A 27,341-nucleotide genomic window follows, 5' to 3' on the forward strand; every position below is an offset into this window, starting at 1 on the left:
TGTGCTCCGCAACGGGAGAGGCCACACAGTGAGAGGCCCGTGTACCGCAAAAAAAAAAAAAAATAGAAGGAGGCATTTACGAAGCTCTATGTGCCATGGCTGACGTTCACGAAACCATTCAGAGGTCACTCAGTGGATACTTACTACGTGCCCATAATGTGCCAGGTAGTCCTGGGTGTTGCGGATGTAACAGTTAAAGGCAGATTTTGAGAGAGAAGGGCAGCCATAGATTTTTGTCTGATTTGCCTAACAGATAAAATTCCTTGCCCACATGAAGTTTACATTCTACTGAGGGTTGTAGGTGGAAGACAAAAGAAAACATTTAGCATGTTAGATGGTGGAAAACCGCAAGGAGGAAGAGCAGGGAAGCAGCGCAGGGAGATCAGTGCCGGTGCCGCGGAAGGGCTGCTGCTGCGGCTTCAAAATGCCGACCAGGGATGGCGCCACTGAGAAAGGGACCTTTGAGCAGAGACCCAGGGGAGGCAGACACGTGATAAGAGAGACCCAAGGGAGGCAGACACGTGATAACAGAAGAGCACTCCGGGTGAGGAATGCAAGTGCAAAGTCCCAAGCTTGCCTAAAGTTTTTGGAAAATGCGAAAGGAGCCAACGTGACAGAAGCTGGGGGAGGGAGTGGAGAGCAGGAATAACGGGAGAAGAGGTCCAGGAGGTGACACGGGCACTAACAGCACTGGGGAGTCCTGATCCCAAAGAAGCAGGAGAAGGCCAAGTTATTGTTAATGTTGTCCCTGGAAAGTGGGCACCCTTGGCGTCAAGAGTCATCCTTGTTAACAAGCTCCAGGACATTTACACACCTGCGGGCACAGCACACCGTATCATTCCCTGGCCGAGGAATTCAAACGTTCCAGAGTCTCGTCCCCACCCTCTGGAGGGGGAGCTCGGGCTGAAGGGGACACTTACAGGAACTTGCCTTCCTCTCCGATGGGCACCTATAAGGGCTCATTAAACACTTGATGAACGAAGAAGTGCTGGACGAGTGGTGCCCTGATATGAGCGACAGTGCAGGGTGCTCCAGGAGGCTACCCTCGGGGGCATCACTCGGGACAGAAGCGTGCAGGTGGTGAACTCGGGCAAAATGGCGAGAAACTAAATAAGCCCCAGCTATATAAAGTCTTATTACTGAGTATCATTAGACGTTCAGGCAGGAAGAATGAACTGAAAAAACAGAATGAGGTGGGTGATTTGGGAGTGGGTATTTTTGCTAAGTCAATGTAGAGAAAGGAGTTTTGTGGGGAATCTCCTATGTTGGGATAAGATGAAAATGTAATATGTGAAGTCATGATTAGAGCAGTGACAAATCAGAAGTTATAAATAAGTGTATGATCAACATCTGTATACAGCAGCCACATAATGATTAAGCTGATAGATATTTTAGCATAAAAGAAAGAAGTGCTTGGGAGCTGGAGACTGGAGCTACAGACCTTCTCTAAAATGGAAACAAAAGGTCGACAGGCAGCAGTTTGCAAAGTCCGCTTTGACTCTGAAACTCAAGAGAGCACGTGGTAGGCCTTCAGCCATCTGAAGTAAACAAGCCAGTGTTGGTGGCAAGAGCCGGCCTCGCCGCTCCATCAGCCCTTCTCAAGTGTCCCTTACAGTCAAGGGACGGGCCAGGGGTGAAACCTATGCTGGGAAAAGCTCTCTGGTCACCTGTTCTCTGCCTGCCAGGTGTCCTATACTCGGGGCATGGGCGGCCGGAGGGATTTTCAGTGCGACAATCTGCCAGAGCTCCAATCCTCCCTCAGACACGACCTCATGAAAGTTTCACTCTTTTAACATGAAGGTGGCAAGAACATAATTTAGAAGATCAGGATACTATGTCTGTGCCTCTTTCAGCCATCATCCCATCAATGTAAAAACTTCAGAGGTGCTTAAACTAAAAAACAAAAGCAAACAAACTGCCTCGAATGCACTGTCTGGGAGTGTTCTCCTTCTGCTTCTCTAACTGGGACTCTGCTGCCCTGGGCTCTCCGGTGACAAGCGTGAACACACTCCACACACTCACTCAGAGTCAAGATCTGTGTCTTGGTCCAGGGGCCCCACTGCCACAAAAGGGTTATGCTTTACGATGACCGCTGTGATCACAAAAGGCTAGCAGCCTTTATTTATAAAGAGCTCATATACAGAAACCAAACAGAAACCAAAAGTGAAAATGATAGAAAGAAAGAAAAAAAAAAAAAAAGAAAAGAATATGATAGCACTCCCAAGAGAAGAAAACAGAGATGGTCAACAAACACTTAAAAAACGTTAAACCTTGCTCGTTAAACCTAGCAATGCTGGTTAAAAACGTTAAACCTAGCAATGCTGTGCCATTTTTCATTATCAAAGATGAAAAGACAAGAAAATTCAATCTGGGAGGATGCGATGAGATAAGTACTCTCTTAAACTGCTGGTGGAAGGATAAACTGATTCACAAACATAGTCACCATGGCATTATTTTTAATATTATAAAAGAACATTGTAAGACAGAATATATAAACCATACACAATAGAACAGCTAATGCAGCCGTTAAAAATATTGTTTAGGAAACACTTCTAGTGACAAAAGGAAATATTAATGCTATAATGATGTTTACAAAGCGGGATACAAGCACATATATTTACGTGGTCCCAACTATGTAAAACAACATTATAGAAGGGAATGTGTCACTGAGTGGTTACTTCTACAACCTTGAAGTTATAGACGATTTTTAGTCTTGTCTCCATACTTTCGTGCGTTTTTCTAGTTTTCTACAACCAAGATGCATTACTTTATTATAAACAGGAAAACTTCACCTAAAAATAGCAACAGTGACTCAGCAGTGTCCCCTTCTGCCCTCTGAAGGAAGCACAGGATTATCATCTAAAGGGAATTAAAAAGCTCATTGTGGTGAGAACATGAATGCTAGGATTGTTAAAAGCCAAAACAAAACAAAATAGGGTGAGCTCTTAGGAAGGCAGAGAAGAGTACCCTAGGGTTTTCCAACCAAATAACCATATCGTTTTACTGGGAAGTGTTTAGAAAAAAGAAGCTAGGACTAGCCCCCAACCTCTCTGTCCACATCCCAACAGGAAGCACAGAGGAGCCATCCCAGCACTGAGTATATATGAGACGTAAAACACGGCCCCTCACCTCAAGAAGCTTTGCCGTCTTGTTAGGTAAGTACATGCAGGACCTAAAGGACGCTACATGTCATTTTCATTCATTCATTCATTCAAAAAGAAAAAAAAGAAGAGCTCCTACTGTGTATCACGCACCATTCTGGGATAAAACAGCTAGTGGGAGCATAATCTTGGCCTTCAGCTGTATCAGAGCGCGGGCTGAAGTAGTCTGGAAGTTGGTGAAAAATTAGTAGGACTCAGAGAGGCAGAGAACAGGGTAGGACTTGAGGAGCTGGAGTGCCTGAGCGGGTGGGCAGTCAGGAACGGGGACAGTGGGCAGGTGCCGGACTAAGCAAAGCAAGCGGGGAAGACCAAAGGGAGCTGGGCCTCACTGGAGAACCCAAGTTCAAGCTCTAAGCCGTACCAGATCGTGGTGAGCCTCACGTACCAGGCAAAGGAGTTGGGACTGAATTCTATGTGCATAAAGGGGTGAGAGGAAGTAAATCAGGGACTACCACCTTCTCCACACGCCTGCTCATGGGCTTCCTAGCTCCTTTATTTTGTCTCACGCTCTGTCGAAAACCTCGAGAGAGAAGAGGAAGTCAGAAACAAAGGCCGTGGGTGCCTGGGGAGCTGCTGACTGACGTGGCTCAGGCGGTCTCCTCTGAGAAGCCCCAGGAATCTTTTTGCATTAAGCTTAATTTTTTTTTTTTTTTTAGCCCAAGTGTAACAGGCTTGAAATAGGAGAAGAGGGAGCATTTACACAAGGGCACTCCAACTCCCAACCCGGACCATGGAGGCAAGTCAAATCTTATTTCCCACTGCACAATGGTGTAAATCCGGATTCCAGTCCTGGAAATCCATCCGACACCCCGAAATACCTAAATGCATTAAAAATGGAGATACAGGCTTTTACAAACATTTGTTAATATGTAAAACCATGCAAACTATGTTCCTGTTGGGAATTTTTCCCATCCCGTGGGCTGCACCGGTTAAAACTTCTTACCGTACCAATCTAATACCGTGGACTAAACACACCCTTCTTATACCTGATAAATCTTTCTGTCTCTGCCAAAGGAGTCACTGATAAATCTTTATTCTCATCAGCCACCTACTGCAGACTGAACATCTGTGTCCCCCCAAAATTCGTATGTTGAAACCTAACCCCCAATGAGACAGTATTTGTAAGTGGGGCCTTTGGGAGGCGATTAGAATAGGATCGGTGCCCTTAAAAAAGAGGCCCCAGAGAGTTCCTGGTCCCTTCCACCATGTGAGGACACAGCAAAAAAGTTGAGCCCTTACCACACTCCGAATCAGCCGGTGCCTTGATTTTGGACTTGCCGCCAGAACTGAGAGAAAGAAATCTCTGTTGTTGACAAGCCACCCGGTCCACTGTAATTTGCTTTAGCAGCCTGCATGGCCTGACGCTGCCCTCCCCCTCAGTCTGTTCCACATCCTGCCCCCTCTCACCACGCTTTGTTTTTCCACGGGCAGGACAAGTGTGGGAGTGGTCAGGCAGACCCTCCAGCCAGCTCTGGGAAAGGTGAGGGGCTGCGCCTCCCAAGGGGTCCCTCCAGAAATTGATCTCCAGGGCCACCACTGGCCACCACTCCCTGCACTGCCCACACCACGGGCAGCCCTGGCCGGGTGCACTGCAGGACACCACTCTGTGTTCTGGCCCTGTGCTCCTAGGCACTTCAGGATGGAAATGGCTGTTTTGTTCCATATTGGCAAGTTTACAAATATAAAGGCATAGTATGCAGACTACTGTTTGAGAGGCCAATTTGGAGAAGTCCTTCTGATTAAAAACTTAGTGAAAAGATTTTTCCAAAAAGATGACAAAGGTACATCCTATATATATCGATACTATATACTATGGAGGGACTAGAGAAGACAAGTTTCCTGTAGATCAATTTGACAAAATGCAGTAAAATCACTAAAAAATATTGCTACCCTTGACCCAGTGATTGCAGTTTTAGATATTAATCCTAAGGAAAAATCAGATTCAGCAGTCTCAGGCCAAAGGGCATTCAGTTATGATCTTTCCCACCCTCAAAGCTGCCAGGAGGGCCCTTCCTCCTGATCTCAGCCCAGAGAGGCAGCTGAGGACTTAGCCCCTGGAGCCTGCCTGGAGGTTACCCCAGATGTCTTGGTTTTGGTTTGGCTGTCTTGAAGGGAGTTTGCCACAGGTTTTAATGGAATTCCAGAAGGGAGAGCATGAGCTTGAGAAGAAACTGGGAGGGAGACAGGGAGAACTGGACACTCACGGCGTGACTTCCTGCAGGTACCCAGGAAGGCGCCCTGCGAAGTGCAGAAGATGCCCGTCCTAAGGTCAAGGCGGAGTAACCAACTGCTGTTCCTGGGAATCATGACACTCACAGTCACAGTGATGTTCCTGCTGTTCTTTGCTCTCCTCTGGAAGGCCGGCAACCTTATCGACTTGCCCAACCTCAGAATTGGCTTCTACAACTTCTGTCTTTGGAACGAGGGCACTGGAGCCCTACAGTGTCACCAGTTCCCTGAGCTGGAGGCCCTGGGGGTGCCTCGAGTTGGCCTGGCCCTGGCCAGGCTTGGCGTATACGGGGCCCTGGTCCTCACCCTCTTCATCCCCCTGCCTCTCCTCCTGGCCTGGTGCAACAGTAACGAGGGAGAGTGGCAGCTGGCCGTGGGCTTCCTGGCCACGTCCTCCATGCTGCTGGCCAGCGGCCTGGGCCTCTTCCTCACCTACACATGGAAGTGGCTCCAGCTCTCTCTCCTGGGGCCTGGGTTTCTAGCTCTGGGTGTTGCCCAGGGCTTACTCATCCTCTTGCTTATGGCCACAGTCGTGTTCCCTCAGAGGGCAAAGGACAAGAACTTGAGAGCTGCTAGCTCTATCTAAAGGCTTTCGTGATTGCAAGGGTTCTGTCTGAACTATGCTCAGAGAAGGTGCCAGAGAATTCACGGGCTGCTGTGTCTTCTCAGCCATGCTGTTTCATAGCTAATGCTGATCTCAAGATCTAGCAGACGGGACCCACCGCAGAGGGGGTAGGGCACCCGACGTCAAGGACAGGCAGCAAGGGCGGCCAGGGCTCCCTCAGCTTCTTAGTGTAGGGTTGTGTGTCCTTTGGGACTTTTAAGGTTCCCAAGGACACCCTAAAACCACACAGCTCATTGTCACAAGAATTCCTGCTTTAACTAACTGATCTGAGCAAGCCATTCTTACTTTATCCTCAGAACAATGGGGAGATAAGACTTCCTGTCATGGGGCCAGATTTCCAGTACAAGTTGCCAAATGCCAGACTGGAACCCAGTGAGGGTTTATGAAGAAACACCTCAGGGTCCCTGGGGGCCCTGCCTGGCAAGCTCCCCATCTCCATCCAAGGCGGGTAGAACGCGATAAGCCCCTCACCTCTGACAACGCTCCCAAAGGCCCAGGAATAATCTGAGGGATTCACCGAAGACAGAACACATGGGCACAAAGAGCAGCCTTGGTGGCTTTGAAGGTTCCCCTGAAAAGGCTTCCAGACCTGAAGCCCAACAGAGCAGGGGGTCAGCGGGCAGATCCCTCCCAGCACGTGACCTGGGAGTTCAGGAGCCGAAGACACGCAGTCCCTGGTCAGGAGAGGAAGGTGAACAGGACTGAACGGTTCCACATCCATGTGAATGCTGCATCCCCTCACCTCTCAGCCCGGGCCCAGAAAGGATACAAGCACAACTCATGCACTGGGGAACTTTGTGTATTTTTCAGCACCTATATATTGAAAACCTGTACAGCACGTGATTGCCTCATCCTATGCCTGTCAAAAGCCACACTGAATACAGAAGCAGAAACACGGACTCTAGTGTGATGTCTTGTCCTTGGTGTCTCCTTTGGGTTCCTGTCCCACTCTTGCTTTCCGACTGTCCAGGGACCAATGCCAAGGCCACCAAGTGGAAGAAAGGTGGCAGCTCGGGGGGAGGAGGCCTGATTGGTCAGGAGGCTTCCCAATCTGTACGCTGAGCCTCAGGCTCCTGGACGGAGCCCAGCACTGTGGCAGGATGTCTGGTTCAGGGCTGAATGAGCAACGGCTCACAGACGGATCGACTGCCTCGTGATGGAGGCTATTTTTAAAATAGGCTTCCTCCTTAGGGAGGCCAAACAGTAGGAATTCCAGTGTACTTAGCAGCCATACTTGTTTTTCTTTAAACATTATTAAGTTGACTCTTTGGTTCCAGTAAGTTGACCACCACAGTCTCATCTCCCTGGAACCAGGTAACTGAACACAACAGACTGTGGGGATCCCAGACCCTCTGAGCGAGGAGAGAGCACAGTGCAGGGAGGATCTCTAACGGGAGCTCATTCTGATTCCTCACTTCACAAGGTGAATCTGCGCAGCCCAGAGAGGCGCAAAGCTGGAAGCAGAAGCCGTGACAGTCTGAGGGCAGCGCCCAGGCCAAGAGGGAAACCCCGCTTCCTTCAGCCACCCTGGGCAGAAAGTCCTGGAAGTTTGTCCCTTAGCTGAAAAATATCTCTCTGACGTATTTGAGCGCGTCCTGGTCCTCCCCGAGTTCTCTGCCGCAGGCCGAGTCAGAACCCGCAGGCCCCGGAGGAGGGCCATCTTCCCCACAGTCCTCGTCCCCGCTGTCCTCGCTTCTGCTCCCGCAGGGACTCGGGGACGGTGGTGCTGAGCTGGCCGGGGACTGCTCTGGCTTATCAGCGCCTGCCAGAGGCAGCTGTTCCAACGGCTTTTCCTGTTTTCGGCCCTGCTGCGTAGAAGCAATGGCAGGCAAAACAGACGGGGGTTTACTTCCCTAATGTGCTGGTTTATCTGTCAGTGACGCAGAACATGCCCAGAAGCAACTGTGAAGCCAGCACGGACGAGTCAAGCCCTGCCCCCAAATCACAGGGGGCCCCTCCCTCCCTTCACCCGACCCGACCCCTCCCCTCCCCGCCACCCCTTCTCAGATGGTGCAGAAGTAGAGACCTGCTTGGGAGAGCAGTGGCAGGGGCCTGAAGAATAGCGCCACAGGAAAGGCAGAATGCAAGGAGCACAGGAGATGAACCCCGAGTGTGGGCCTTAGCCTCTCCCTTACTGGCACCAAATCACTTATTGTAACTAATAATATCTATCAGCAGATTATTGCAAAGAATAAATGCGATAGGAATATATAAAAGTCCCTGAGCAACTATCAAGTACTATCAACTATCAAGTACAACTCTAAAGTGGGACAGTTATCATTCGCTTCCGGAAGCCAAGACACTCAGCGGCATGGTGCTCCGTACGGCGCTCAGAAGTCACCTTGCCCGACTGAGACCCTCCAGAGAACATGAGCAGTTAACGACTTGTCCCGTCCACATGCCACCAGCACAGAGTCACCCAAACAGAGAGGGCTGCCCTCCCTCGCACAGCTGTGCCCTCCCAGGTCTCCAGCCCCAAGCGGGTGCCCACCGACCAGGGAGCGGGCTGCGGATGAGCAGGCTCCTGGCCACCCCAGCAGGCAGGGCGCCTCTTTTATTAGCATGAACCAGGCCCTGGTCTAGTTTCTGCCCACCAAGAGTTTCTGGTCATAAGAAAAGACACAGCTGACTTTACCTCAATCAGGATCCCCAGAGCAATATCTACGATTTCAGCTTCATTCATGCAGTACACAGTCCTCACGGCAGGAAGTCTGAAAGAAAAGCACAAAGCTTGAGATGGCACGGAATCACCAGGAGGAGAGAATGAGAGCAAGAGCTGCGTCGCAGGGCCTGCCCACCAGTGGTGAGAGCAGCAGCGTCCCCAGGGCACCAACGTGGCTTCTGCATCCTTGTAACCAGTGACTGGCACAGGGGGTTCTCGGGGCAACAGTGTGGGGCTTCCCAGCCTCCACCAGCTCCCCTGAGGATCTGGAAACAGGGCACAACGGCCAGCTTCTGAGAGTCAAACTCACACACACGGTGGATGCGAGCAGATCGAACAAGCCAAGACACAACCCCCCCCACCCCCCACCGCAGTGCATGAACACAGTAAAGGAGGGCGGCACAGACCAGAAATCACGGCTGGCCAATGAAGAAAACTTAGAACGGGAAGGGCAGAGAGGGACAGTGAGTGCCTGGGACCACGAAGGGAGAGGGCAGGGACATCCCCTCTCTGGCAGCCCAGAAACCCCTGCCATTACCACCATTCAACTAACCCACCCCACAGCCTCTGATCTCAGGCCGGCACAGCAACCTGCAGCTTGTCCACCTGTCCCTGAAGATCCACCCGCAGGGAGTCGGGACCACCTCGTTCACTCATCTTGCCCAGTGGATGGTCACAATTTCTGTGGCAAGAGAAGAGACTGGCAATTTGGACAACTGGCATCTGAGAGCTTGGCTGGTGTGTGTGACCCAAGAGGGGGAGCTGCTATCCGGGAGCTGACAAGTGAGGGTCTGGCAGTGGAGATTCACCAAGAGAGGCAGAAGCCGGTGCCAGTCTGGGAGGGCACAGCTCACTTCCTGTGCCCCACCCCCACCCCGAGAGCTGATGAGAGGTCTGTGGACTGAAACACTCCACCTCACTGTTCTGCCAACACGGGAAGGCTGGGCCCCGGCAACTGTGATGCCCCAAATCCCTCCGCCTGTCCTAATTCCTCAGGAGGACCAGAAGCTGCCCCACCTCGCTGCCGCCACTGGCACCGTGGCTGTTCTCCTCATCCTGGGGCTCTTCACCTGCACCGTCCTCTTTTCAGCCACCTGGGCTGTCATCCATGCAGGAAGCACCCTTTTTTTATTCTCAGATTTTAAGTCTTCCATCTCCCTAGTCTCTCATGAAGAGGAACCAGGGCCCAAGCTTAATGACTTCAGGACAGCAAATCCCACTCTCTCATCACACCAGGAATTATAGGCCTGTTTCTCCTGAACGGGAGTCCAGCTTTAATTCCTACAAAGAAGAACAAAGACCAGTGAATTCTAATCGAGAATACTCCCAGGCATCAGCCGAAATTACTGGTCAGGGCAGGGCCCAGGAGACGCAGATGTGCTGTTCACAGGGCATGAAGGGGCAGGCAAGGGGCTCAGGGAGAAGCAGCCCTCCACGCAGGGCCCAGGGTCCCCACCGGCAGCCAGGCCCAACGCCTCCAGGAGCCTCTGCACTGAGCCATTCCACACGGGAGGAGTGGGATGAACACCCTCCCAGAAGGAAAGAGGGAGGGAGGTGCCCCTGCTCCTCTCCACCGCAGAGGCTCACGGTCCCCAGGGTGTCCAGACTACCCTACCCTTAAGACACCTCTCCAAGACCTCTCCCCTGTTTCTCACAACCACAAACTTCTCATTCCCTCTTCTGGGAGCGGTTATAAGAAATTCCAAGGCCATTTTGATTCACAATGCGGTTTCACCGGCCAGCACCCACTCCCTTACACCAAAGATATTTCTGACCGGTCAGATTTCAGCCAGCAGTAGGGTCAGGAATCCAGAAGCTGGGGCGCCGGGCTGGGGGGAGTGTTTCATCTTACCGGGCCTCTCCCCACCCGCACTGGATTCCACCTGAGCCCCTCCTCCTAAAGCTCAGCCCCGACCCTGTGACTCAAAGGGTGCAGGGCTCCACCCTCCACTTAGCAGTTAACCCTAAAGGCAGCTGCGGGCGCCTTCTGCCTAAATTCAAGCGGTGCTAATACTCATTCCCACATCTAACGAGCACCGCTAACCGCCCGGCACAAACAGCGCGGCGATCGGTGCATACACTGATTCGACCGTGAGGTAGATATTCTGAAGCGTATTTAACAGATAAGGAACTGAGACTGAGCAGTATGCACAAAGTCACAAAAAAGTTTGAAATGGCCGGCCGGGACACGCACCCGGGTCCTCCAGACTCCGCCGGCTGGGGGTGGGTGAGGGCCTGGGACGCCCCAGCGCGGACCCGCGGGCGCGTGCCCAGCCCAGAGCTCCCGATTCTCAGCCGCCGCAGCCCTCGGGGACCCCGCGCCGTCCTGGCGCGACCAGACCGGTGCCGACCTGCAGGAGGAGGGCGAGGAGGGACGCGCGACAACCACGCGGGGCCTCACCGGCAACAGCGCCGCCCGCGTCCCCGGCACTCCTCCGGCAGAGCTTCCTGCCTCCGGGCCCGCGCGCCCTTCTTGGCTTCCGGGGCGGGTCCGGGAGTCTGATTCTGGGCTGTAGTAGGGAACTCGGGGCCCGGCCGGCAGGGCCCAGACCCCGCGCGCACCGCGACCCTTCCCCCGGCTCGGCCGCGTCCCCGCACTTCCGGCTTCCGGCCGCCCGCGGGCGCGGAGGCCCGGGCGCGCCCCCTGTCGGCAGATCGCGTTGTCTGCGTCCTCGGCTGTGGAGCCCTGACTCCCCAGCTGATGGGAGACGCCGGCCCCGCTGTCCCGGGTCCTGACAGTCTCTCCTTGACCACATCCAGGTCGGGCTCCTCTCTGAACTCTTCTCAGCTAGGCCCTGCCTTTTGGACTTCCGTGTGCATCTCCAAATTGTCCATTTTTAGCAAGAATACTGCTAAGTTGATTTAACCAAAGTCCACCCATTCCCCGCATCTGATCCTCACCCGCCACCATCTTCCAGGTGGTGTCTAATCACCCGGCCGCCCTCAGCAAGAATCCTGTTAGGTCAATTTAGCCAGAATCCCCTCTTACCCCTATGTTTCCTGTTAATAATCATCCATCCACCGACCCTGCACCCTGCCACTTTTCCTTGTATTGGGAGTTGAGCCCAACTTCGCCCCCACTGCAAAACCCTACTGAGTAGCCCCCTCGAATAAAGTTTGCCTTACTTGTCTTTAACAAGTGTCATAAATAATTTTTAACAATATTTTTTCTATAACAGTCCCCAAACGTGGCTCCATTTGAGGCTTGCTGGGTAGACTCTGTTAAAGTGTCAATTCCCAGCCCTCGCCCCCCACCAGAAATTAGGGGGAGGGGAGGAGGGGATCTGCATTTTTGAAAGCTCTGCTGGGGAAGGGCAGAGGCGGAGTGCTCCCTGCTGGAGGCATGCACTCCCAGGCAAGGGGGGTGCAAGGGGAGCCCCCCCGGGTTCAGGAAGGGAAATTAAAGATTCTGTTTACATTTCAAATTGGCCAGAGGTGTTCTGTGAATAGGGCTGCTCCACAAGGCTGCCCAGATGTCCTCACTGCTTTGCTTTCAGCCTGATGCTGAGCACTGCAGTTTACACGTGGAGTTAGCATCTATTTTAACTTAAAATCACACAGGGTGAAGTAGCTTAAAAGACAGACAAAAAAAAAAAAAAAACCCCCAGGTGGCACACACGTCACTAAAAACACAAGCACAAGTGCAGAAGGTGAAACTTCTACCACATTTTGAGGCAAAAGGATGATAAAAACCAACCATCTACCCACCAAAATGCAAAATTATCAAGACAGCCATTTGAAATGTGACTTACAACAAATCAGCTAATAATAGAATAATTACTCTCCATATGCTACAGGTGCAGGATAGGGGAGTGTGATAGAGTGGAGAATCCAGAGCCAGGAGTTCTCACTTCCAACTGTGTGTGCCTTTGGTTTCTGCAAAGCATTTTCACCCCATACTAATCCTCAATCCTAGGGAAGTAGGCTGGTCCAGGAAAGTTTAAATCAATCAAGGCTTAAGGAGTAAATCAATGATTTCAAGTCACAAAACCAACCTGCTGTGCATTGGGGTAATTTAGCTGCTGGTTGAACCTGGGCTCTGCCTCCAGCCTCTTCAGGAGGCCAACCCTTCCAGGCAGGACTTGCTTCTCCTCTGATTCCCTAAAGGTTCCAAAATCACTGACCTCTAGGGTCCTCCGCTCCCACAGTCTGTGAGCCAGGACAAATCCAAGTCTAATGGGTGGAGATGCATCATTTTGTTTTAATAAAGGAACAGAGAACACTTGCCATTATGAGAACCATTCCCTCCACCTTTTTCTCAAAAACCTTCTCCCATAGCCAGCCAAAAAATGGGGTCTGAGGAGCAGGAAACCCATCTGCATAAAAAACTTTCTGTGTGGGGCTTCCCTGGTGGCGCAGTGCTTGAGAGTCCGCCTGCCGATGCAGGAGACGCGGGTTCGTGCCCCGTTTCGGGAAGATCCCACATGCCGCGGAGCGGCTGGGCCCGTGAGCCATGGCCACTGAGCCTGCGCGTCCGGAGCCTGTGCTCCGCAAATGGGAGAGGCCACAACAGTGAGAGGCCCGCATAACGCAAGGAAAAAAAAAAAAAAAAAACTTTCTGTGTGAAAGGCCAAATAGGGATGAGAAACCCCAGCTGTGGGATTTGAATGGGTGGGAATTAGCTCCTGAAGCATTTTGAATGCTGAGTTCAGGGAGTCTGAGGTCTTGGAGCAGAAGCAGGTAAGCGCACACAGGTCCCAAGGACAAGGGGAACGCACCTCACTGTTCTCATGCAGCCCAGCCCAGAGCCAGGCTACACCTGCACAGGCTTGGGGGCCTGAGGCTGGACTGGCTTGATGGTTTTCATCTAGTTGCCCTTGCCCAAGCTAGTGGAGGAGCCTTGCTGGCATTCTCGGGTAGATGTCAAGCAGGTATTGTGAATGAGATGTGAATATTTTTTTTTTTTGGCTGTGTTGGCTCTTCATTGCTGCGCATGGGCTTTCTCTAGTTGTGGCGAGCCGGGGCTACTCTTCGTTGCGGTGCGTGGGCTTCTCATTGTGGTGGCTTCTCCTGTCGCGGAGCACGGGCTGTAGGTGCGTGGGCTTCGGTAGTTATGGCTCGCAGGCTCTAGAGCGCAGGCTCAGTAGTTGTGGCACACGGGCTTAGTTGCTCCGCGGCATGTGGGATCTTCCTAGAGGTCAAGACAAGGGCTCGAACCGGTGTCCCAGGCATTGGCAGGCAGATTCTTAACCACTGAGCCACCAGGGGAGTCCCTGAATTTGTTTTTGTTTTTTTTTTTGCAGTACGCGGGCCTCTCACTGTCGTGGCCTCTCCCGTTGCGGAGCAGAGGCTCCGGACGCGCAGGCTCAGCGGCCATGGCTCACGAGCCCAGCCACTCCGTGGCATGTGGGATCTTCCCGGACCGGGGCACAAACCCGCGTCCCCTGCATCGGCAGGCAGACTCTCAACCACTGCGCCACCAGGGAAGCCCTGAATTTAAGTTTTGACATGCGTTATTGGAGGATGAGAACTCATCTTGGAGGGGCGAGGAAGTGGGACAGGGAGGAACACCAGGATGAATGCATGCTGACAAGCACTCAGGATGGGGTGGAGGTCAGAGAGAGATAGGCCAGGAGGGGACAGGGTGGACCGCTGCACATATCATACTTGCTAATTTCAAAAGGTCAGAGGTTAATGGTGTTTTGATTTTGTGTTTTTAGGCAGCTTCAAAGTGATGTGGAAGCCGCACCTCAATCCCTCCTGATGGAGCCTCAGTCACATCAGCTATGAGCCAAGCTCAAAACAAGAGGGAGACAGGTATCCAACCCAGAGCATAAAGGAAATGAGAAAAGAGACAGCTCTTCAAGTGTTTTCCACAAACCTTAAAGACATTTCAACAAACTGTGGAGACCGTATTGAGAGGAGAGAATGGGCAATAAGACAGAAACTTCAAGATGGAGAGAGGAAAAGCTAAACAATGAATTCTCTCACTCAAATGAAACACATGACCACTTTTTAAATGTCCTACAGAATCACTGGGAGAGATCAATAAGGTTGCTGCTTCAATGCAGAAGATGGGAAAAATTATAAATGGAAAAGTCTTGAGTTTGTTCATTTGAAGGAGGATTACCAGGTGGAAATGGGTAACAATGTGTAAGTAACTACTTATCACTAAGTCTCTGGTGTTATCTCATAATTGAGCCACATAAACACCTCCCTGCTTTCCTCCCAACTCCCAGCAGATCAGAGCCAAAGCTTTAGTACCAATCTCTTCATGATTTGCCAAAAGTAGGTAACTGGGAGCACTCCCACAGCAGACCTGCACCCCGGATCTGGGCTGCAGCCTCTGCAACAACTATTCTGAGCAACTTGGTGACAAACTGCCCTGTCAAGTGTCAGAGCCCGAGGTCCAGGCCTGAAATCCCACCGCCTCAGGTGGAAATGCAAGCGGGAGAACGGAGTTATTTTCTTGTTCCTCTCCACCCTGTGAGGGCATCTGCCTCTTCAAGGTCCCACCCCAGCCAGGAAGCAAAGGGCCGGGCTGTGGACGCACGCGTATGGCGCGAACCCTAGGTTCCAGGCCAGCACCTGGCCGACTTGCTCCTGTCCTCTGGCCACTCACCAGCAGAGGGCGCTGGTGGCCGGCTTTGTTCAAACTTAGGGAAGTGAAGTTGAAAGAATGGGAGGAACCACAATGACAGGTCCTGGGAAACCACAGCCACCCAGATGGAGAGGGGCAGATGCCTCAGACCCTGCACTTGTCCTAACAAAAGCTTCCAACTCTCAGGGAAAAGAAGACACCATGGCCTCCTTGACATGAGCCCAAAGAAACGGGAACGGCACAAACCTTGGTTAGCCAACGGAGCAGTAGAGAGAGGATGTCCTACATCCGTGGCAAAGCAACAAGCAAACCTCCAATAAAGGTCAGCCCCATGGCTGGTGAGTTAATAAGAGCTGGGGCGCTGGGCCAAAGCTCACAATGACCATCGCCAGGGCAAAGGGTGAAGGGAGATGCTCTGCTGCACGCATATGTTCCAAAAAGAGACACCAGGTGACCACAAGAACATTCTTTTTTTAAAAAAGAAAACTGAGCGAATATATACAAAATACTTTCAATCTCTTCTAGGCCAACAGAACAGCCATCACAATGTTTCTCCTGCTTCCTGAGCTTTCCTCCCACCGTCTGGAGCCTGCTCCTGGCAGAGGCCAGCGTGCCGATGTCTGGGGAACACGTGCCACAGTTCTACATGGCTCCCGTTCTCGTCAGGCGGCTGGACAGTGCCCGAGCCCCCTGGGCAGTCTCTCCCTGAAGACTCCCCACCCTGGCAGGGAGCCGGAAGGGGAGCGCCCTGTCTTCCTGAGCCATCTCTGCCTGCCTCCCGGGATAATACTGGTTCCGTGGGTGGCCCTTGGGGCGGGCCCCATCAGACTTTATGGGCCAGGAGGGTGGTCAGCTTGATCTTGCCATCCATGGAGGCAGTGAGGCAGGTCCCGCAGTCCACAGCTGTGCTCCAGTCCACGGTGACCACAGGGGCGCGATGGCCACCCAGGCTCAAACAGCTCTCCAGAACCTTCTCCTCCCCGCCCAGCTGCAAGGGGACAGGAGAGATGAGGTTGCATCATCAGGCACTGCTCACAAACACATCCACTTTATCCACTTTCAGTGGCCAAGCTGCCTCGAGCCTGGGGGCTGCCACCCCAAGCTGAGAACATGCCCAAGGCACACAGGTCCCCCTTTCCAGAAAGTCTCAGGTTCGTTGCTTGGACCAGGAAATATCTTCACTTTCCCAACTACAGTTACTCCTTCAGCTGAAGTGGGAAATAAGTCCCTAATATGCGCTGAAAGACACAATTTTCCCGGCCACCTTTAACCTGCTGTGAGACATGTCTCGTGCCTGGTGTTCTCTTCCAGCACCATCTACCGCTCCCAGCCTCGTATCATGTATCTGCCTCTCTGTTTTACATTTGCTTCCCCCAGGGAACACCAGCGGCAGGAGGGCAGGAGGGCAGGAGGGCAGGGTCTTGGTGATTCCCTGCCGTGCGGCCGGCACACACCCAGAGAGCAGTGCTGGCACCGGAGGCCCTGGGTCAGGGCACAAACACGGCTCTCCTCTGTGCTGCCAGCACCTGCCGTCCGGGACTCATGTGCACAGGTGTGAGGGGTCAGAAGGTAATAAGGAAGGGAAACCAGGAGCAGACTATCAATCCAGCTACATGTAACATCCATGAGCAAGAGAGAGGAAGGATTCAGCCTTCACGGAGAAAACAACTTTAACGATCATGAATTGTTTATAGACTGTAAAAATGGGACCTGAAGGTCATTATATTCCTTAAGTAATTAGACCCCATTTTTGACATTTTTTAAATGACAGAGGAAAATCTTTCAACCTGTTAATTGGTTATAGAGAAAGTCTGACTGCAAACCATATGAACTGATCAGGACAAATGATAAAGCCTGCACGATCAAAAATAAAATAATATGCACACATACACACACAACACACAATCATACAGAGAGCAAAGGAGAGCCCACCTGAAACTCAACTAAATCTAAATAATAAAATAAAATTAGGCTTGTAAACAGAAAACTTTTTACAATATCTCCCGATAGCAATTACAAGAAATTATGGAGCGTTATATGAAACCATCACACTGTACACCTTAAATATATAAAATTTTTTGCCAACTGTACCTCAATAAAACTTTTAAAAGATTTTTAAATGTATATATTTAAATAAATAAGTAAAAATAAAGTGTAGAACTAATTGTTAAGGAGAGGGCAAGAGCCACCCAAATCATCACCATCTGCGGAAAAGAGGAGCCTGGGTGACAGTAAACCCAGACTTCCCGGTGCCACACTCAAGGTCAACAGTCCAGAAGCCTCGTTACTTGCCACTTCAGCAGCCCCCTTCCCCCTTGCCCCACCGTGTGCCCTTGCTCCCCTCTGCCCTGTGGAGCCCCAAAGCCCACCTTCCTCCACATCCTCCCAACCCCTCCTCCTCCAAAGGCCTCAAATCCACAGACAGCCCCCCTGCCCAGTCCTCCCTGAGGACTCAGCCCCCACCCGGCTTCCTCCCCCGGGGGCCCTCAGCTCTGTACTGTGGTCACTGTTGGTGCTCGCGTCTCATTCTAACTTGAGCGTGAGCGCCAGGAGAGCGGGGCCACACTCTCCGTCTCCTGTGTGCACTGCCCAGGGCCAAGGACACGCCCGCAGGCAGCTGCTGTCCACAGCACCCGCTGCCCGCCGGCTGTGAGCCACGCGAGGCGAGCTCGGGGAGCCCCAGAGAAAGAGCATCCCACTCCATGACTCTACCTGCAGACGAAACACCGCCAGGCAGAGAGCTAACACTGAGGCTCAGAACTGAATCCAAGTGGCAATGCGGAACCAGACCATGTGCTTAGGCCACGACACAAATCCTCATCCCTAGTCTATTTGGTAGCGCTAGTAATAGGAGAGATTTATAATTTCATTCAATCACACATCCAAAAAAAAGTACATGAACCAGAGAGGCTGTGACATGAGAATTAAAATAAGCAGATAAACTGAGTGGACAGCTTACATCCCGTGTGACAAATCACACCCCCCGGATTTCTGTCCCAGCCATGGATTGTAACGTCCTTGACCCACAGGACCTCCCATAAACAATAAACCTACACCAGATTAGAGTACCTGGAACAGACCACCTAGGCACCCTCCTGTTTGGGGTATGTCCCCCCAAACCAACCTACAGCCCTTCTCCCTAGCTCTTGAGTTTTCTATAGTTGGTATTATTCCCAAGGAGGGAGGCAGAAAAGGGACAGAGTCTCATCCAAGGACAGTGACAGGCGAGCAGAGAGGATGGACATGCCACATTCATGCCCACTCCCACCTGCTCCCTCGAGCCGGCCTGCAGCCGGGAGGCCCAGGCGCTGTCCATCCCGGGTCAAAGCCTTCTCCACGGCCATCGGGGAGGGACAGAGAATGGGGCAGAGACAGAGACAGAGGCTCGAACTCAACCGGGCCCAGACCTCCAAGGAGGAACCTCCCTGCCACCACCCGCCAGGTACCTTGTAGATGACGCCCCCTATGGCAGAGCACGTCAGCATGTAATTCCCCTCCGAGTCAAAAGCAAAGAGTCGGCCCCGGGGGACCTGGACCTGCTTGTAGCCGCTGTAACCCGACAGCACGAAGGGGCCCGTGGCGTCAGCGGGGAGGCCGTACTCGGACACCTTCAGGCCGCTCTTGTGGATGTTCCACTGGATGAACTGCAATCACAAAGCACAAGCTCGGCACCCTCAGTGGGCTGGCAACAGAGCCCAGGTACAGTGGTGGGGAGAGAGGACAGGCCCCAGGAAAGAGGAGGTGGGTCCACAGGCCCCGGGAAAGGTAGTGAGATGACCACCCAGTCCCGACTCTTCCCAACACAATTTAAGCATTTTCTTAAGGGAAGAAAATCTAGAAGGAGTTAGCCACTTCATGTCAAAGCCTGAACTTTCTCTCTGGCCTGACTCCAGGAAAGGGAAAAGGCAGGCAACAGCCTTCGCCTGGATTCCCATCTCTCAAGCAAGGGCAATGCTCCAGTGATTGTTATTATTACTGTTGTTGTTGTTTTCATTATTATTACTGTCAGGGTTAGAACCCAACTAGATTTTTCTTAAAAATAGGACAAGTTCCAAATACACTTCCCGTTCCTCAGCAGTGCAATCAGTGCAACACGAGCAATGAGGTATGAGCTGAGCTTCACGTTTTGTAGTGCAAACAGCCCTTTAGCCCACCCAAGGGACAGGCTACCTGGGTGTGACCACCGCTTAACTGAGAATCCTACTCAAATAAATAGGAAGTAGAGCTTTGACTTAAAAATCCCTTCTCATAGTTTTCAAATGAAGAATTCATTTTGTAATTACTGTCTTCATTGGATAATACAGGTGGATAGTATACAATCCAAAAGGTACAGGAGGGTACACGTGAAAAGCTAGTCTTTCTCCCAGCTCTGCCTGCCCCAGCTCCCTTTCCAAGGATCCCAATGAACCTTTCCAGGGATGATCTAAAGGGGGCACTTATTTTTACTTTTTTCCCCAGCTTCCTTTTTACATTTCTTGCCTCTGTTTGGGCGAAACCGTCTGCAGCCCCCAGCCCCGGCAAGCTCTACGTATCCATGCTGTGACCACCCAATGACCAAGCTCACTGAAGTACACCCTGGCCCCCCTGGGAGCCCACTGAGTCAGGTGGGTCAGTGAGATGAGTCCTTTTTGCTACAACCAGGAGGAAGGATGTAGGTCTTCCCCTTTCATAAGAACAGTCAACTCCCACTGAACTCATTTAAACCTCACAAAAACCCTGTGAGACTGGTTACTATTTTCATCTCTGTTTTACAGATGACAAAACTGAGGCAGAGGCCCAAGGTCACAGAGCTAGTAAAAAGTAGAGTCGGGATTGGAAGCCAGCCCGTCATGCTATTCTGGTGCTCTCTAGAATCTCAGATGCCTAAGCCAGAGGAAGGGAGCTTCCTGACCCAAATCCCGTTCCCACCTACCTTCCCGTCCTCGCCAATGCTGTACACGGTGTTCTCATCATAGCTGAACTCCACAGAGCAGACCTCCCCGCAGTGGGCCTTCCAGCTCATAGCGCACTCGTGCTGCTGCATATCTGAGGCAGTGAGACGCCACTAGGATTCCCGCCCAGGCCCTGGGGAGACATCTGCCCACAGCAGGAGGTACCTGCCACCCTCCCTCTGCCCCGTGGGTGGCAGAGGGCCTCCCAGACCCGACAGGAGTCACAGAGCTGACCCCTGCTAACCAATCTTAAACGGAAGCTTCTTTCACTGGGTCAAAAGTCAGGTTCAGGAATCCCTGGGTGGAGCCTGAGCTCATCTGGGGAGCCCGTAAGTCTAGGAGGACACGTAAGTCCTTCCTGGGAGGGCGCTGTAACTGCCCACCAGGGAGCCCTGGAGATCAGTTAAAGATACAGTCCCCAGGGCCTTCCCAGACCCTCTGACTCTGGTCTCCTGGAACAGGCCTGGCGAGAGGAGCTTTAAACAGCACGCCAGTGACTCTGACACACACCGTTCTACCGCTCTCACGGGGACAATGAAGTGGTCACATCAAGAGGACAGGATGGCATTACTCTCTCGTATCCTCTTGGATCTCACTCGGGCCATGAGGACTCAGATCCAACAGCTCAAGACTGGAGGACTGTTAAGCTCCAGCCCCCCTCCCCGTGTCCACGGACACGGACCACGTGCAAAGTAATTAGGGGGTCCTGAAAACAACAGACTCTGACCAAAGTTAAGTTCTATTACAAGCATCTTGAACTGGGGTTTTGCAATAGCCTCTAGTCCAGCTGGCAAAAATCCAACTCTCTTCCCTGGGGCATTTGAGAAGGGGACCAGGATGGCCGTGAGCACGCTTGCCTACCGAACAGCCGGATGACACCATCAGCTGCCCCCGTGACCAACAGGTTCCCATTGTGATTGAAGGCTGTGCAGTTGATGGCAATGGGCTCCGGATCCAGGGAGAACTGGAGCTAGAAAAAGGACAAACTAAATTTTAAAACGTAAGACGGTAATAAACCAAATTTCAAGACAGGTTCTGTTTGAAAGTGGGAAGGAGACCAAGATTGAGGAAGGGCACACCAGGGCATAAAAAGTGTCAGTAATGTCCCACTTTTAAACCATGATGGTAGGTAGGTGCTCGTTTTACGGTTCTTCTCATTATTCCGTACACCTATGATTTCAATATTCTCTTCTATGTATTCAATATTTAACGAAAAGTTGAAAAACAAGTGAACATAAAATTACAAATCACAAGTTCTTAGCACAAAGTAACAAGATTAAAAAGGACCTAACCAGACTGGGTGGGTATAAAGGGGAGCACCCACGAGATGCTGGAGGACAGATGTCAGCCGGATGGAGCGGGGTAGGAACGCTCTCGAGAGGGGACAGCATGCAGGGAGGGCGTGTGGCTGCAGGATGAGGAGGACAGGAGGCACCAGGAGGCTGGAGCAGCAGGGAGGGCCAGACCAGGCAGGGCTCCTCGGGGTGTGGATGGGAAACCCGGAGGAGCGGGAAGGGGCAGGACGTGCCTCCGTGTCTGCCCATCCCCCAGGCGCAGTGTGGCAGGCGGGCAGGCAGGCGCCACGGGGGGCACCGTCCAGCAGCTGTCCAGCTGAGGGGTTCTAGTGGGCATGTCCCCGGAAATGGAGAGGAGTGTTCAGACTGGAAACAGGTTTTGGAGGTGGAACTGACAATGTCTGCTCCTGGACTGACTTCAGGGTGAGAAGGCTGGCTCCAGAAAGCACCTGGTTTCTCAGTGGGACGCATCTGCCAGGACAAGGGAGCTAGAGAGCAAGAACTAACGTGGCAGGGTGGCCCTGACTGGCTGGAGAGACCTGCGAGGCTTCCAACTGGGAACAGGAAGGCGCAGAAAGGCACAAACGGAACACTCGGGACCCAGCCACCAACAAGACAGGGACACTTCAAGTGTCCGGTACCAGCAGGAAACATGCTGCTGCACGTAGGGGCCTGACCGCAACTGATTCTCCCAAGAAACACCACTGCCTTTTAAACAGGTGAGTGTAAACAGCACTGAAGCTCTCAGGATTCAGGATCATAGCTGTAAGCATCTGCTACTGTTCTGGGTGGGAAGGCATCCTCCACTCCTGGGGAAGGTGAGTCACAGGCCCTGTGAGCAAGCTTTCTCAAGACTGTCATTTCTTAAGAATACGCATGTGTCCTCACTGCTTCTTGCTGCTGCTACAATTTTTATGCAATTGTAAGTTAAGAGGCAGTCAGAAGGGGACTCTAGTTGTCTCCTGAAAAATAAACCACTTGAATGCGTAATACTAAGTGAAAGAGGCCAATCTGAAAAGGCTGTCTGACTCCAACCATATGATATTCTGGAAAAAGCAAAACTATGGAGACAGTGTAAAGATCCACGGCTGCCAGGGGCTGGGGGCAGGGGAGACTACATGAAGCACAGGGTAATTTCAGGGCAGTGGAAATACCCTCTGTGACACTGTAATGGTGGCTACGTGTCATTACACATCTGTCCCAACCCTTAGAATGCACACCACCAAGACTGAACCCTGATATAACCATGGACTTTGGGTGATTATGATGGTCGGTGTAGGTGCATCAGCTATAACAAATGTGCCCCTCTGGTGGGGGATGCTGACAGCAGGAGAGGCTGTGTGTGTGTGGGCAGGGGGTATATGGAGGATCTCTGAAACTTCCTCTCAATTCTACTGTGAGCCTAAAACTGCTCCAATAAAAGAAAAAAAACTTGGGGCTTCCCTTCTGGCGCAGTGGTTGAGAGTCCGCCTGCTGATGCAGGGGACACGGGTTCGTGCCCCGGTCCGGGAAGATCCCACATGCTGCTGAGCGGCTGGGCCCGTGAGCCATGGCCGCTGAGCCTGCGCGTCCGGAGCCTGTGCTCCGCAACGGGAGAGGCCACAACAGTGAGAGGCCCGCGTACACCAAAACAAAACAAAACAAAAAAAACTTTAAATATTAAAAAAATTAAATTAAAAGATTTTAAATAAGCCAAAAGGGCCCGATAAGAGGCTGTGTGTGAATCCTAAATTTGTGGCATGCTGCTGAACGACCAGTTGCTGGCAATCTGCCCCACTGGAGTATTACTATTTTTCAACACTTAAATGTTGAAACCTCCTCACAAATCAAAATCTTGATGAGCCCGAAGCAAAGAGGGAAGAGACCTCAGAAACAGAGGGCAGCACAGGCTGTGTGCCTGCCCGGGAGTGTGACCAACCCCAGGGAGACCATGGGGCAGGCCCGCACCTGCTGCTTCATGGTTTTCGTGTCCCACAGCAGCAGCTTGCCAGGAACCTGGTTAGTGCCCTTGCTGCCGATGTCTGGTGCGGACAAGTCCACCTGGGCAGCAAGGCTCGGAGCTGCAGCTGAACAGACGAAAGAGGCCCCGCTGGGGCTACACGCGAGAGACAGAATCCTGCAACACACGTGGGGCCAGGTCAGTGCTCCGCGCATCCACAAAGGGACGGGGAGCGGGGCTCAGAGGCTCGGCCAAGGCCAAGGTAGGCCCACCGAGCACAGCAGTTGAGGGAGCGGCCTCCAGCGCACCTGGGCATATCATCGTTGATGCTGATTTCACAGAGGTTCTTCTTGGCTTCCGTGTCATAGAGGCGCACTGTCCCCACACCACTGCCCAGCAGGAGCTGGAAGGAGAAGGGGCGGGAGATGCAAAGGGCAGCTCTGGGTCAGGCCTGCTCAGGGAGGCCCACTGGGGAGCCAGGCCCACCCCTGTGCAGTGGGCCAGGCTGTGGGGTGAGGCCTGCCTCCACTTCTCCAGCTAGTTCAGGGGAAAAACCTGGCTACAAAGGACCTCATTTAAAACTTAAAGATGGGGGCCTCCCTGGTGGAGCAGTGGTTGAGGGTCCGCCAGCCGATGCAGGGGATACGGGTTCGTGCCCCTGTCCGGGAGGATCCCACATGCCGCAGAGCCATGGCCGCTGAGCTTGCGGGTCCGGCAAGGGGAGAGGCCACGACAGTGAGAGGCCCACGTATTGCAAAAAAAAAAAAAAAAAAAAAAAAAAACTTAAAGATGTCACAGGTGACCTTGAACAGAAGCAAAACCACAAAAGGAATGTGTGGAATAGAAGCTCTATTGCTACCTCAGGTAGAGCTGGAAATGAGACCCTCTGCCCACCCCCCCATCTTCCAGTTTAAATTCCAGCTGTCCCAGTCCTGCCCTCTGTCTCCGGATCCACCACCACCTCCCTGGGCAGCAGCCCCAGCTGGTCACTGGGCTGGGTGACAGCCCCATTTGTGTATCCTGGGGACAGCTCTGGCTCTGGGCCTACAAAGGCCTCCAGAAAAAACAGAGCAGACTATCCTTGTGATTTATTTGGTGAAAACTTCAAAGACAATAACGAGGACCACCAGAAGGAAGCACCAGAAGCAGATCTGAGGGTGTCCCCCAGGAATATTCCCTAGAATATGGCCTCAGCATTCACCTAGCAAACTGACACTGGTACAGGGCGAGCCCCGAGATCCTAGTGCCATAAGTATAATTCCTGCAGTTGTCAAAAATTATTTAAAAACAAGGTCTGGGCTTCCCTGGTGGCGCAGCTGTTGAGAGCCCGCCTGCTGATGCAGGGGACATGGGTTCGTGCCCCGGTCCGGGAAGATCCCACATGCCACGGAGCGGCTGGGCCCGTGAGCCATGGCCACTAAGCCTGCGCATCCGGAGCCTGTGCTCCGCAACGGGAGAGGCCACAACAGTGAGAGGCCCACGTACTGCAAAAGATAATAATAATAAAAATTTTTAAATTTAAAAAAATAACAAGGTCTGCTCCTTGGGCTGCTGAGTATGATCCCCTCCAAAATGGAATACGGTGGAGGAAAAAAAAAAAAACACTATAAATCAACTTTATCTCCTTAACTACAAATGCTATGTCAAATATGCTAACACCACTGTGGGAACCCCAGGATAGGACACACCCCCTCCGGCCTGGCCAGGGAGGGGTCTCAGCAGGAGGGGGCCCAGCTGAGAACGCTCGCTCGTGGTGCGCTGTCAGAAACGTGCAGGGATGGCAGGAGCTGGTGGGGGTGAACAGGCAGGGAGCCGGTCTCTGCAGGAAGGCGAAAAGCAAGCCAGACCACCCCACGCAGGAAGAAGGCCTCTGCCATCAGACAGTTAATCCAGTAACCTCCAGATAGGAGCCTGCTGGGACAGTCCTGGATGTGTGGTCCCTGCCTTCCCAGTGAGAGAGAGAAGGGAGGGGCTCGTCTTGGAGGTCCCAACCAGGCCTGTGGTGCTGGAGCCACTGGGGAGGGCCCTAGAGAGTTCTTCACTTAGACCACAGGTCCAGCAACAAGCAAGACCACTCACCAGTCTGTCCCGCTTGGTGGCCCACTCTAAAGAGAGCAGCGGCGACTTGGAAATGGAGGATGCCTTGGTCTGCATGATGGGGTTGAAGGACCACACTTTGATGACCCCGTCTACGTCTAAGCTGGCGACCCTCCTCCCCGAGCAGTCCACTCTAAGATGAGAGAAAGGGGGACGCTGTTAGCACCCTTGCCTTAGTCCGCCGTCCTCTCCAGTGCACCCAGAGGACTGCTTTCCTGACTCTCCTGCTGAGAGTCAAATGCCCACACGCCAAGGACGGGCATGAACTACTTCTAGAAATATTCACTCGTTCGTCCGTCTGAGAACTAGTGACAAAGCATTTATTCAATATCATGTGCTGAGCCCTGTGGGCAAGACGCACACGGCCCCGCCCTCAGCACTCGTGGTCTCTAGAGACCGAGAGCCTCCTGCATCACGGCTCCGGAGCCCATCACGTCCATCAGAGCAAGGGATCACCTACCCTCTGGGTGTTACACCCCAGGATCAGGAGTGGAGTGGCTGACCCGGCCAACGGCAGCTCTCGGCAGGACCCCAACTGCAGCTGTCCAGCCCTCCTCTGACAGTTCAGGGGTGACCACGGTCCCTCGGGGCCATCCCACCCTCCGCATCTCTGTTACCTCTCATCGTCCTGCTTGCCACACCTTCACACGCACAGCCTGAAAACCGAGGCTTCCTGGGGAGCCCAAACCCCACGCCATCAGCCTTTCCCCCAGAGGGCCCTGGCCCCGGCCGGCCGGCCCGACACCCACCTGCAGTGCATGATGGAGGAGTGGTGCTCTGCGTACTCCTCCTGCCCCAGCACGATGAACGGCTGCTCGGGCCGGACCCCCCCACCCTCAGGGCCTGTGGCGGGAGCCCGCGCCAGGGTCTCCAGCACCTCCACGTGGAGCTCCGGGCAGGGCTCTGCCTCCGGGCCACCAGCTTCGGGCTTCTTCTCTGCACACTGCACCAAGCAAAGGGGGCACAAGTCAGCTGTGAGGGGTCTGCACCGGACCCAGCCATTCCCCACGTCTGGGGACACACTGTGAGAAACCTGGGATGCAGGCCACAGCCCTCAGGGGAGGATCCTGGTGGTCTCGGGGTCTAGAAGAAAGAGCTCTGAACTACAAGAGCCTGCTCTGCTGGTGGCCCCTTCCTAGAGGCCCTGCTCCTCTCACAGGCCCTGTGGAGGTAGTGTGGGCCACAGGCTCCCGGCCACAGCTGACGAGACTCGGGACACGCACCACCTTGACAGACCAGGCCAATGATAACAAGAATCAGTGAGTGAGTGAGTGCCTACTGCATTCCAGGCACTATGTGAGTATGATTGATTGTCTCATTTAATGCTCCCCCCAACCATTTCTGATCCTATTATTAACCCCACTTTACAGCTCTGGAAAGTAAGACTGAAAGCAGAAGTTAAATAACTTGCCTAAGATCAAGAGCTGGCCCAAGGTAGGATGCTGATGTGAAGCCGGGTCAGCCAGAGGCAAGCGGGGCCCCTCGCCAGTGCGCTGCCATGTCAACCAGCACCTCTTCCTGGGAGAGGGGTACTGAGAGACTGGGGCGACGGGCCAGGCACAGAGATAGACCCGAGCACAGCAGCAGAGCCAGAGCCAGGCGGGGCACCAAATGGCACCCCACACACCCTGCCACCAGGGAGGGCGGCAGCTGCCCGTCTCTGCCTCCCTAGGACAGCAAATGTTGGCCATCACGATTACTATCTGCTCACCCAGACGTAACCCAGGCCAGGGGGCACCAGCCAGGGCACTCTCTACCACCCACGTGGTTCCTGAGGCTCCTCTAAGCACTCCTTGGGGTCCCAGAAAGAGCAGTTCTACAGCAAAAATGGATGGGGATGGGGATGGGGATGGGGATGGGG

The 27,341-nt window shown here is 52.9% G+C and overlaps 3 protein-coding genes across 3 annotated transcripts in view; 1 reads left to right on the plus strand and 2 right to left on the minus strand.

The window, feature by feature from the left end:
- The first annotated feature begins 5,415 nt into the window (after positions 1 to 5,415).
- On the plus strand, positions 5,416 to 5,976 carry TMEM140 (transmembrane protein 140). The gene has a single exon (XM_007466575.1). The coding sequence runs from the start codon at positions 5,416 to 5,418 to the stop codon at positions 5,974 to 5,976; it is 561 nt and encodes a 186-aa protein (XP_007466637.1).
- A 1,595-nt stretch (positions 5,977 to 7,571) lies between these two features.
- On the minus strand, positions 7,572 to 9,831 carry CYREN (cell cycle regulator of NHEJ). The gene is made up of 3 exons (XM_007466576.1): positions 9,695 to 9,831; positions 8,651 to 8,726; positions 7,572 to 7,823 (listed from the first exon to the last, which is right to left on the minus strand). The coding sequence occupies exons 1-3, from the start codon at positions 9,829 to 9,831 to the stop codon at positions 7,572 to 7,574; spliced, it is 465 nt and encodes a 154-aa protein (XP_007466638.1).
- Positions 9,832 to 15,669: 5,838 nt separating this feature from the next.
- Positions 15,670 to 27,341, minus strand: part of WDR91 (WD repeat domain 91) — a 28,161-nt gene continuing 16,489 nt past the window's right edge. Inside the window, exons 8-15 of the mRNA XM_007466577.1 lie at positions 26,230 to 26,423; positions 25,463 to 25,613; positions 23,692 to 23,786; positions 23,392 to 23,560; positions 21,011 to 21,119; positions 20,131 to 20,243; positions 18,665 to 18,862; positions 15,670 to 16,206 (exon numbers count right to left, since the gene is read on the minus strand). Of these exons, the coding sequence (XP_007466639.1) occupies positions 16,042 to 16,206; positions 18,665 to 18,862; positions 20,131 to 20,243; positions 21,011 to 21,119; positions 23,392 to 23,560; positions 23,692 to 23,786; positions 25,463 to 25,613; positions 26,230 to 26,423 (1,194 nt within the window). The 3' untranslated portion in view covers positions 15,670 to 16,041. The remainder of the gene's footprint in view (positions 16,207 to 18,664; positions 18,863 to 20,130; positions 20,244 to 21,010; positions 21,120 to 23,391; positions 23,561 to 23,691; positions 23,787 to 25,462; positions 25,614 to 26,229; positions 26,424 to 27,341) is intronic.

The sequence above is a fragment of the Lipotes vexillifer genome, unplaced genomic scaffold, assembly GCF_000442215.2.
Source record: "Lipotes vexillifer unplaced genomic scaffold, Lipotes_vexillifer_v1.1 scaffold71, whole genome shotgun sequence".
In the NCBI taxonomy this organism is placed as follows: domain Eukaryota; kingdom Metazoa; phylum Chordata; class Mammalia; order Artiodactyla; family Lipotidae; genus Lipotes; species Lipotes vexillifer.